The following is a 10,951-nucleotide window of genomic DNA, read 5'->3' on the forward strand; positions in this document are numbered from 1 at the left end:
TATGAACATTTCCGAATAAGTAAAGTTAAGAAAAAGTTTGTTGTAAATCCGAAGAGATTTTGACTAAAATGTCCAAGTTTGTAAATGTGGCGAAGTACGCAAAAGTGGCGAATGCGAGCACCGAATATGGTCGTCGCATGAGGCATTTGTCGAATCGCATTTTCGGTGAAGTGACCCGACCCACAACCAGCCAATCAATGAAAGTCGTGCAAATGTTCAAAGAAGAGCCGCTTTATCTCCGAGACGAAGTCATCAACTATTATCCACGGCACATTGAAATGGGACAACTCATGGTAAATCTACGTGAATATGGTCTGTTCCGTGACGAACATGCCGATTTCAGAGAAGAAATGAAACGTTTGCGAGCACTTCGTGGTAAAGGTCCACCGCCGCGTAAAACGAAGGAAGAAGGCAAACGTTGGAAGAAAAAGCAGGAAAAATTGAAAGAAGCAGCGGCCGCTGCTGAAGCTGCTGCCAACTGAAAATCATTTTATCATACACTTGATTCATATTAAACCAAGACGTTAAATAAATGGATAGATCTTGTTGTAAATAAATACATTGAAATGATTGAATTGCCGTCTTTTTTTTATTTGAAATATTCTCAAATTTCTACAAACTAAGAATTCTTTTCAGCATAGGTATTTCAGACGCATTTTTGTCTTCTCAAAAAAAAGTATTAGATATTATCTTCAATGAAATCAAAAATTGATGGAAAATTACTTGTAAGACGTTGACTACCAAGTTGACACATGCGCACGCATTTTGATGTTTACACAAACACAACAATGACAGCTGTAGCTTCAATGGTGGTGTTTTATTATTGTTCAATAGAGCGCGAGGATTGTGTAAAATCGGTTCGACGATAAGGAGTCGAGTAAAATTGTAATTTGATATGTTTTTGATTCGGGTGCATGTGAAGTCAATCGTTAAGTGTATGGAATAACAATTTTGCTCTCAATCTCCGTAGTTTAGTTCTATTCTATCGCTGGCCTCGGCTAGTGTTTCTCTGTACCACCGACGACGACGACGACAACAACGACTACAAGTAAATACGAAGACGATTCTGACAACTTGTCGACTAGAATTCAACGCGACCTTGTAAAAGGATGTATACAATTTATTAGTGTACTATTAAAAATTTCATTCACTCATAGTTACCACAGTTTTGCGATCTTCGTAGATAATTGTATTTGAATCGTCTTCAAAAAAAAAATGCCACGAAGTAGAAAAGCCTTAACATATGTTAATACGTGGCTTGAAATTCTTGTCCGTGTTGTTATGGCAATTGCGTTTTAGTGAGTGTGATTTTTTTCCCTCTCATCATGCTCACCTATGACATCATCCAACATTTTTACTGAACAAAATCTTTGCGTTTTCTCACAGCCAACTAGAACGAGCTTCGCCATTCAAGCGAAAAATTCATCCCGATGAGATTTGGTTGTATCGCAATCCAAGAACAGATAGCTATGTTCCAACTGAAATTTTATGGCCATTTGTATTTGGCATTCCGTGCTGCATATTCTTAATTTATTTCCTCGTGACAAAGAATAAACTGGAGTTTATTCAAGCTAATTTATCAATTACATTGGCCCTGGGGCTTAATGGTATTTTCACCAATGTCTTAAAACTGTGTGTTGGTAAGGGATATAATGTTTGTTTATTATTTTAAGTATTGTGTGTGCTTCAGCCAAAAATGTTTTGAATTTGTAGGAAGGCCACGGCCAGATTTCTTCTGGAGATGTTTTCCCGACGGAGAGATGAATAATCAAATGGAGTGCACGGGCGATGAAGATGCCATCACGGACGGTCGCAAAAGTTTTCCCAGCGGACATTCATCATGTAAGAAAAATTCAAATAAACAACATTTACTGCGTTTCTCAACATCAACAATGATTCAACATTTACTCAGATGCTCGTTGTATGTTCTTTGTTTCTTTCAGTTTCGTTCGTTAGCATGTGTTTTGTTGCGCTATATTTGATGGGAAAGTTGCATGTGTTCAGTGAACGAGGCCGTGGCCAGTCGTGGCGTTTACTCTTATGCATCACACCCCTCTTCCTTGCTATGTTAGTAGCAGTCAGCCGAACATGTGACTATCATCACCATTGGCAAGATGTTACCGTCGGCTCGATTATTGGAATTATTATCGCATACCTGTGCTATCGGCAATACTATCCGGCACTTGATTCGAAAATGTCACATCGTTCCTATGCCGATATCAAAGTGCGTGATTTAAATGAGTTTACCAATCAAATGACTTCTTCATTACCACCTGAAACTAAAGCATTCCTCGAAGACGAAAAAGATTCCAAGTGGATTTGAATCTCATATTCATGTATATTTCCATTTATTCAATTTATTTCTCTGCGATAAGTTCAGTGTTTCTCGAAATTAAACCATATTTGATGTTGATGTTCATGTTCATAAACAACAGACTACTCATCTACTAGCTTGTATTAGTGCGAAATGCATGCCATGACCACTTGAAAAACACCTTTATTTGCTTTTTACCAAACGATTCCATTGATTGTATCTGAACAAATTGTAATTATTCGCGTAAATTTGATCAAAATAAATTGACACCTGGATGATGTGTTAATTTCAAACCACATATGTTCAGTAGCGATTAATCATCGCTGATAATTTCAATTAAATACAAACCGCAAACCAATTAAAGAACCAAAAGAGCAACACTCCATTGAGATGGAACTTTTTGATTGAATAGATAACTGTCTCAGAATGTGTGATATACAAATTTGTGTATTAATTTAAGAAATCCATTTTATTTTTGTAAAATTAGTTTACGCTTAAGATCTGAATAAAGAAAAATCTTTTCTTTGGAAAAAGAGCATTGAGTATTTTTTGAATATTTTTGATTTTGTAGGAAAATGGCGTAATCGAATTGAAGTTTGGTATCTCTAAAGCCGGAAACTGTCGAGAATTTTCATGTAATTGACTTCTTCGTTCCGGTTGGCCGAACTGTTGATGAATGCCTTGATCATTGTTGAAGCGCAAGCGATTTTCTTGTTACGTACATCGCTTTCGATTTCTTCAATTGTCATTTCACCCACCGATGAAACGGCGTCGCTGCAATGAACATGTGAATTTTGGTGAGATTTTTCAAACAATTTTGTTTTGAATAGAAAAAAAAATTCCAATGCTTTTGCTCACCTCTTCTTGGTTTGATTGCCGACTGAGCTGCCTGCTGCACTTTGAACGGTCATTGGATTCAAAAATCGCCGTAGAATTGCACAGTCCTTTGCATAACGTGCGACACATCGTCCATCGATTACTTTGAACGTTGATAAAAGTCCTCCATGAGCGGCTTGAGTCATTTCGAATGTTTTCATTGCAACCCGTTCTCCGTTCACCATGAAGTCGTAAACATCTGTGTAATGAGTTGTGATAAAGGAAACTGGGCACGCCCGTCCACGCCTGTCCAAATGACGTAAGCAAGCAATGAGCAGTGATTTGCCATCAGCTTCAGTAGTCCCTTGACCTAATTCATCGACCAAAATCAATGATTTGGAAGATGAATTCATGATGACATTGCTCATTTGCTGTAATTCCACCAAATACGCCGATTTACTCAAGTACAATGATTCGGGACCATGCATTCGAGTATAAATCGCATCAACTGTTGACATGATTGCTTCTGATGCTGGCACATACGATCCAACGTGGGCGAGGTATATAATCTGCGCCACGGCCTTCATATACACACTTTTCCCGGAAGCATTCGGTGCAATCAGAATGTTGATCAGATTCTTTTTCTCAATACTGATGGAAGTGTTGTTTGGTATACACTTTCGCTGTAGGCCAACTAACAAGTGTCGTCCATCCTGTATGGCAATAGCGAGATATATTGAATAAAATTAAATGAATGAAGAGTCTTTTTTGAGCAATTTTAGCCATACCTTAATTTCGAGAATTTTTTGTTCAGTAACCATTTCAGGTCGAACCAGATCGTATGTCAATGAGAATGATGCCATTGCCATCAAGCAATCGAGTTGGGCACAATAATTGATTGCGCGATGAATATCATAGAGTCGCTCGTAAACGTGTTCCATCAAACGGTCGCAAATCTCTTGCTCTCTTTCACGAATATCCACATACAAGTGGCCATACTTCTTGTTCATTTCGGTGCACAATGATGATGTGTAGTAGAATGAGTCTTGCAATTTATAGATGAATTTCAAATGGCCACTCTCTAGCATTTGGGGTGACACCAAGCCAGCCGATGGAAATACTATTTAAGAGACCAAATTTTATTTCGCAAAAAATTCATTTGTTCAATTTTTACCGGCCAAGTAATTACCAATTAAAAATCCCATTTCAGCCACAAAGTGGCATGTGGCTTCTTTGATCCCAGACGGAAATTGCTTGAGATCGTCTCCCATCAATGCTTGTAACTCATCTCGAGCCTTGAGAAATAGTGCTTTCTTTCCATCAAGATCGGTGTCCAACCCCGTTCGGATTGTGAAATTGCCGGTTGCAATCGACTCATCCAAATCAATTATGGTGTCAACGTGTTTCAGCATGTTGTACACCTCAGTGTTTTCGTTCACATATTTGCCATAGTCTTCGATAACTGTTTCGACGATGTCGGGTGTGTTTGATCGGAGCAATGCTTTGCAAATATCAGCAATATCATTTGCATAGTACAGTGACCGCTTGAATACTTTCCAAATACTCGGTTTGCCACGCGTACGAATCAATTTGGCGTAAAGTTCACCAGCGTTCACAATTTTCTTGAGAGAAGCACGAAATTTGGTCAAATTAACGGCGTTTTTTTCATTTCGACACCATTCAATCATACGATGCCGACGTCTTAGCTCCGTTACATCGCTCACTGGTTGAAACAGCCACACCTTTAGTTGATTACTACCCAAACGAGACACACAAGTGTTCATAACACCGTACAGAGACAATGCACCGTTATCCGTTGTAGGGGCACTACTTGCGCCTCTCTTGAATCCTGATGGATGATCTTTGTGTGCAAATACCTAAATGCGATTCATATCGAATGATCATGCGTTGAAAGAAAAAATGGATTTTCGGAGTAAAATAAAAATAAATTGTACCTGTAACGCACTGAATGTCGATTCATCAAGCAGAACAGTGCCATCGAGTTTGTAAACTTTCACATCGGAAACGAAGGGTCTTGTCTCTTCTCTCAAGAATAAATGCTTCCAATTGGCGTCCAAAAAATGTAGCAAATTGCCCAGGCTCTGCACGACCAGAGTTTGATGAAGTGGAACAACGGTTTCGATGAAATTGAAGCGTTGTTGCACCGTCATTGTGTTGGTCATTCGCGGCATGTGCATTTCGAGTATTCGTTTTCGATTCTCGGCCAATGTTTTCTCATTACTTGCGTACACCACGAAAGTGGCTGCGCTAAGTGTTTTCAAGCGGTTCAATCGATACTGATTGGGGTCCATTTTGTTTGGTAGGCCAAGTAGCTTCATTACGGCCGTCAAGAAAATTTCCGGTCCACTGGCCAACACATTTCGCATATTTGGCATGATGCGAAATAGATTTTGTAAGTGACAAAAATCCGGTCGTAAATCCACCATTTCGTATGTGATGAACAAATCCAACGATGAAACATTGTAATACGAAACACAAATATGTCCATCACACCAAATGAAAGAAGCAATAACTTGATCGATCGGCGTACCGAGCTCTTCTTCGATCTGCTGCTGCTGCTGCTGACTTACTACACTCATCTCTGATTCAATTAAACACTTCAAAACGACTTTTTCTTATCATTTACATCAAATTTATTTGAAACTTTCGTAGAATCGATTGAAAACGGTATTTTTACTTTTACTTTTTCTTCTTTTGCTTAAATCTATCGAGAGCACCTTGTTTGACACTCTTCTTATCGTCTGCTGCACTGACTTGATGTTCGTCGATGAGTTGCTTCTTAACGCCTTTGATTGTTTGTATAAACTGTTTCTTCGTTTGATCTCGTACGATTTTCTTCGCTTTAAACGCATTCACCGAGCCACCTTTTCCTTTCATCTTTTTGCGCTGTTTGAAATCGACTTGCGGTACTTTGAGGTACTGTAAGAAGGAGAAAAATAGCACGATTAGAACGTCATTGAGTAAAATGGCGTAGAATGTAGCATTTAATACGTACCAATAATGATTTCTTGGCTTCAATGTTTTCGTTAAGTGTGGGCACATCTACTTGTGTAATTACATTTGGATCGAGTTTGATCAGTTCGGGTGGAATCTTATCCAATAGAGCATGCACTTCGCTTTCTTTACGCTGTGATTTAGTCTGATATGGATTAGCTTCAAGAGCATCAAAGTTAGGCTCACCAGAACCGGGCACAATTAATGACGTGAATCCTTTGGCTGTGGCAACGCCTAATACATCTTCGAACGGACAGAATTGCATATTTCCAATTGTTCCATAGCATTTATGTCGCAAATATGGCGTTTTGACTGACACCATGTTCGGCTTACGATAAATTTCACACTGATTGCCAATGCCAAATGCAACTAAGCCACGTTGTGAAATAGCCAGTTCATTTGCCGGTGTTCGTAAAATGTAATCACAAATTGGTCCATTCAATGAACGAACATCCCAGATTTTAACATGCTTATCTAAACCGCTGGTCGCCATGAATGTTCCTCTCGGATCCACCGCCAACGCTGTCATCGGTGTGGAATGACATAACATTTTTGCCAGTGGTTCTCGGACAGTTGGTGCCCACATCGAAACCACACCTTTTGAATCACCGATGCACATTACACCGTTGTATGGATTCTGTGCCATCATTTGGATTGGACCCAATTTCGAATGATAATTTGCCACTAAATTACCCGTTGACACATCCAACCATGATAAATGTCCCTGATCACTGGCGCTCACAATCAAAAAGTGATACGGTAAAAATTCTAAGCGTCTAATTCGATTCAATGCTTTGACACAATGCACTTCGATGCCTTGATTATCGTAAAAATGCACCCAGTTTTTCTGTGCAACGGCAAACATTGTCTCGATATGAAGCCATGACACATCGGTAATTTCTTCCATAACATTGAATTCACAGTGTAATTTCTTTGTAATCCAATCGAATGCAGCCACATGACCTTTACGTCCACCGATCAACAAATGACGACCATTCTTTGTGTATCGCATGCGATACGGGCCAAAGTCTAAGTTTAGATTAAAATGCTTCGATGCAGCAGATATATCGACATTATCCACGATTTCTTTCTGTGTGTATTCGGCCGTGCTAACGCCATCCTCCGCTTCGATAAAACCTTCTTCTTCATTGAGCAGCAGTTCAGCTCGGGCCGCTTGTTCATTGGCAAAATCATAGTAAACTTCTTTACGCTGGAGTTTCTCTTTGAAATAATCGGTTTTTATTCCTTCGCCACTCGATTTACCGCCACCTTGAATACGACAAACGATACGATAATTATTCGCTTGAACGCAAAGAAAATTGTCTTTTATTCTACACACATTGAAACAAAGTACTTACGAGAATGTCGGTCTTTTGCATACGGATCAACTTCAAGCTTAACCAAACTCTTCTTTCGCTTTTGCTGGCCATGTCTTGCGTTCTCCGGCCACTTATTGTCCCATTTAGATTTTGCATAGAATTTTGCCTTTTCCTGCACTCGAATCACTTCACCTTTGAATGGAATCGCCTTCTTTTGGTTGTTCACCTTTATGTGCTCTACATCGTCTGACTTGGTTTTATTCACATCGCTGAAATATCGCACCGGTTTTTTCTCTGGCTTCTTCAATTTTTCGATTTCTTTACTCATTTTGGCTCGTTCATATGCACTGCATGCAGTTGAGCTATTTACTGTTGTAAACATGTGCTACTTGTGATAGACAGTGTTTATGTCAAAAGCAAATGTCAAACGGCTCGCAGACAGAGTGCGTTCAATGAAAGTTTCTCTGGAACATTAGACAACTTTGAAAAAATGTACACACGATGGCATTTTTCTCGTTTATTTTTATTTAATTAGAGATTTTGATTTGTACTCTTCTTAAACATTACTTTATATTCTATTTTGTTCATCATTGCTTTTTCAAAAAGCACAATAAATGAGAAACTTTCCAAACAAAAATTTATAATAACTGAATTTCAGACTCTTCGACTAACAAAAATAAACTCGATAATATCAAGTTGATATGAATATGGTGTTGATAAATGAATAACGAATAAAGATTATTTTCTTAAACAACAAAAATCAATGTGGAATTCCCTTCCCTTTTAGCATTTTCCCTTCTGACCTTTTACTATTTTGATTTCGGTTCGTTCAACGTGTTGTTATGTACTTAACTTATGATTTCAAGAAGATTAGAATGCGGTATTTCTTATTCAAATTTCGAAATGGCCATATGATTGCGTAATGTAATGTGCTACATCAAGTGATGGGCTATCAATCAGTATCTGCTTCGTCTTCGGAATCTGTAGCTGTGCGGTCACGTTCGCTGCCGCTGTCCTCCTCCTCCTCCTCTTCCTCTCTTCGCCCGAACTCTTCGTCTGTTTCATCATCAAACATGTCGAATTCATCGTCATCATCTTCATCATCATCTTCATCATCATCTTCATCATCATCGTCGGGTGTTGCCTGACGAGGGAAGATTGGATTGTGCATTCGATTCAACTCTTTCACGGTGAACCATTTCTCGTTTGGTCCCTTTGAAAGCGATTCCGCAACAGACAACTGATTGCCATCGCCATAAATTGTCAGATCAAGCTTGATGTTTTGGTCACGTTTTTGAATTGCGGTCAGCATATCTTGGTAGGTGTCGCTGTCCAAAACCAGTAGAGGTGAATCGATTTTCAGACAAGACAACCGGTTACCATAGCGAGCAATTCCTCTCAGACTGGATCGATTGATTTTTGCCAGTGTGTTGATGTGCAATTTCTCAAGCGATTTCAATTCTTTGACGAAACCCAGCAGGTGATGTTCAGTAAGTCCGGCCATTTCATTCAAACATAGCGTCTTGATTGTTTTCAGCTTGTGAATGTTTCCGTTTGTTTCGTCATCGATCCGACCATTGACAAGTTCCATGTGCTCAATCGGAATTTTATTTTTCGCGAAGCCTTCGAGTAAACCAGAAACGGTCATTTTGGTACAATTCAACTTCAGTACCTTCAGATTTCCCATTGATGCCAATTGCATTAAATCAGACTGAAATGCTTCATCCGATCGTCGAATGTAGTATTGGTGGAATTCTAATTCCTCGAGCTGCTTCAGTTGACCAATTGCAGCAAATACTTTCGTTGACACAAACTCACAGTTGACAATCGACAATCGCTTCAACGCTGGATTTTGGTTGACAAATTGCATCAACGAATCATCATCAAACGTTTCCATGTCTACAAATTCCACTTGCTCCAATTTAGGAAAATTTCGAGTGAAAACGTCACGTGGAGTGTCACCAGCTTCGATTTTCAGCATTTTAAGATGTTTCATTGCACCAAAATCATGGGTACTGAACGTACAGTTGTCAAGCACCAATGTCTCAACGTTTTGGAACAACGGTTTCAGCTTTCCAACAAGGCGCACGTTTGCCACGGTGAAATCTTCAAGCTTCAGCGTCTTCAAATTGGGGCAGTGTCGTTTGACCAACTCTAGCAAATCGTACGGTGTTCTGCTTGTTTGGACAAATAAATAGCACAACAAGTGCAACGATGTGATGAGATCGCCAAAGTTTGTCAGTATCTTCATCATCATTCTCAAATTCGGTGAGCCATCTTCAACGAGTGATGCGGTGGTGAAGTCAGAGTGCTTGATACGAAAGTGATAACGGGCTAAAATGCTGAGCCGACTGCATGCTGCTGCAATGTGACTCAGTGTGTTTGGGTCCATGTGCTCGAAAATAGTCAACAAACAATCGTCGTTGAGATGCATCAGTTTTTGAATGCGATATTTCGGTGGTTTTCGTCGGTGTTCGGAATCTGCGAGCGGTTTGACGATATCTTCCGGTTTGGAGTTACTTCTTAGTATGTACCGCGGTCGACTTGAAGTCGACGTCGATGGTGTTGCACCGGTTGATCGATTGGCCGAAGCAATCCGGGCACTGTAGCGCGTTCGCTTTGTTGGCGGTGGTCCGACGTCAGACATTTCGATTGGAATCACAAAATTGAACTGGAAATGAAGAAAATAATCATTAAATTTAGCCATTTATTTGGCAATAAACGCCTTTCGAATATGTTGTAGCAAAATTGATTTTTCGATGCCAGAAAATTAAAGTACAATTAAAAGTAATCAAACAAAACGTATCAAAAATGGCTAAATTTCTAATTTTTATGTTTATCGTATGTGATTTTCTTATATTCTAACCTTTTTGGATTCAGCTGATGTTTCTTGCACATAAAACAGAAGTTAGATGAGCGAGTTTGCGAACTTTGCGGTTATGTCACACCAAAATGCGTTTCTCATGAAAAGCATACAAATCACTGCCAATTTTTGGATTACTTCGACCTACAACTGGAAAAACGACAGTAAATTTCCATTATTCTGTTCAAAGCATCGAAAAGCGTCGCCTAGACGCTAGACAAGAACGAAAACACGAATCAAATCAAAGCCACACAATGAATTGCGATTGACACATGTCGATACTCACATTTTCCTAAGCGTTTCTCTAGGAACGGTTCTAATCTCGGTTCAAACAACAGCAAAAAATTACGCTATAATCACATACGGTTATTCACAATTTCAAAATGACATTACATATTCAAAATGAACAATTTCAACAACAAAAAACTGCACACAAATTTTCTATTCCGTCTGCAAAAATGCACGCTACATTGTCGACTGTTCGATTCGAATTGCGCGTCAAAATATCGCTGGCAACAACAATGTAAAAGCCAACCGCTTCGTCGTGAATGCTACGTTATATTGCGAATACAGTATACCGACAGAGATTCAAAATCTGTTGTTCGACTGTCAACGCGTATTAGT

The 10,951-nt window shown here is 39.3% G+C and overlaps 4 protein-coding genes across 8 annotated transcripts; 2 read left to right on the plus strand and 2 right to left on the minus strand.

Moving 5' to 3' along the window:
* The first annotated feature begins 8 nt into the window (after positions 1 to 8).
* Positions 9 to 575, plus strand: LOC129579933 (28S ribosomal protein S33, mitochondrial-like). Its single transcript, XM_055470123.1, has one exon. The coding sequence runs from the start codon at positions 69 to 71 to the stop codon at positions 480 to 482; it is 414 nt and encodes a 137-aa protein (XP_055326098.1). The 5' UTR covers positions 9 to 68; the 3' UTR covers positions 483 to 575.
* A 212-nt stretch (positions 576 to 787) lies between these two features.
* Positions 788 to 2,847, plus strand: LOC129579932 (phospholipid phosphatase 5-like). 4 transcript variants are annotated; one of them, XM_055470122.1, is made up of 5 exons: positions 788 to 935; positions 1,158 to 1,298; positions 1,387 to 1,640; positions 1,714 to 1,842; positions 1,944 to 2,847. In XM_055470122.1, the coding sequence occupies exons 2-5, from the start codon at positions 1,216 to 1,218 to the stop codon at positions 2,321 to 2,323; spliced, it is 846 nt and encodes a 281-aa protein (XP_055326097.1). In that variant the 5' UTR covers positions 788 to 935; positions 1,158 to 1,215; the 3' UTR covers positions 2,324 to 2,847. The 4 variants fall into 4 exon arrangements, with proteins under 4 accessions (XP_055326097.1, XP_055326095.1, XP_055326094.1 ...); XM_055470120.1 differs by having other exon boundaries at positions 804 to 1,048; XM_055470119.1 differs by having other exon boundaries at positions 807 to 935; positions 1,184 to 1,298.
* LOC129579930 (mutS protein homolog 5-like) lies at positions 2,765 to 5,938 on the minus strand. The gene is made up of 5 exons (XM_055470116.1): positions 5,086 to 5,938; positions 4,320 to 5,007; positions 3,919 to 4,250; positions 3,173 to 3,843; positions 2,765 to 3,088 (listed from the first exon to the last, which is right to left on the minus strand). Exons 1-5 carry the CDS (start codon positions 5,728 to 5,730, stop codon positions 2,920 to 2,922), a joined length of 2,505 nt encoding a protein of 834 aa, XP_055326091.1. The 5' UTR covers positions 5,731 to 5,938; the 3' UTR covers positions 2,765 to 2,919.
* Positions 5,761 to 10,951, minus strand: LOC129579931 (WD repeat-containing protein 46-like). Of its 2 annotated transcripts, XM_055470117.1 has the most exons (5): positions 10,614 to 10,923; positions 10,331 to 10,477; positions 7,504 to 10,135; positions 6,147 to 7,414; positions 5,761 to 6,070 (listed from the first exon to the last, which is right to left on the minus strand). In XM_055470117.1, exons 3-5 carry the CDS (start codon positions 7,844 to 7,846, stop codon positions 5,831 to 5,833), a joined length of 1,851 nt encoding a protein of 616 aa, XP_055326092.1. In that variant the 5' UTR covers positions 7,847 to 10,135; positions 10,331 to 10,477; positions 10,614 to 10,923; the 3' UTR covers positions 5,761 to 5,830. The 2 variants fall into 2 exon arrangements, with proteins under 2 accessions (XP_055326092.1, XP_055326093.1); XM_055470118.1 differs by lacking the exons at positions 5,761 to 6,070; positions 6,147 to 7,414 and having other exon boundaries at positions 7,972 to 10,135; positions 10,331 to 10,471; positions 10,614 to 10,951.

This window comes from Sitodiplosis mosellana, unplaced genomic scaffold (assembly GCF_009176505.1).
Source record: "Sitodiplosis mosellana isolate CC-2019 unplaced genomic scaffold, AAFC_SMos_1.0 Smas_scaffold_6787, whole genome shotgun sequence".
Lineage (NCBI taxonomy): Eukaryota > Metazoa > Arthropoda > Insecta > Diptera > Cecidomyiidae > Sitodiplosis > Sitodiplosis mosellana.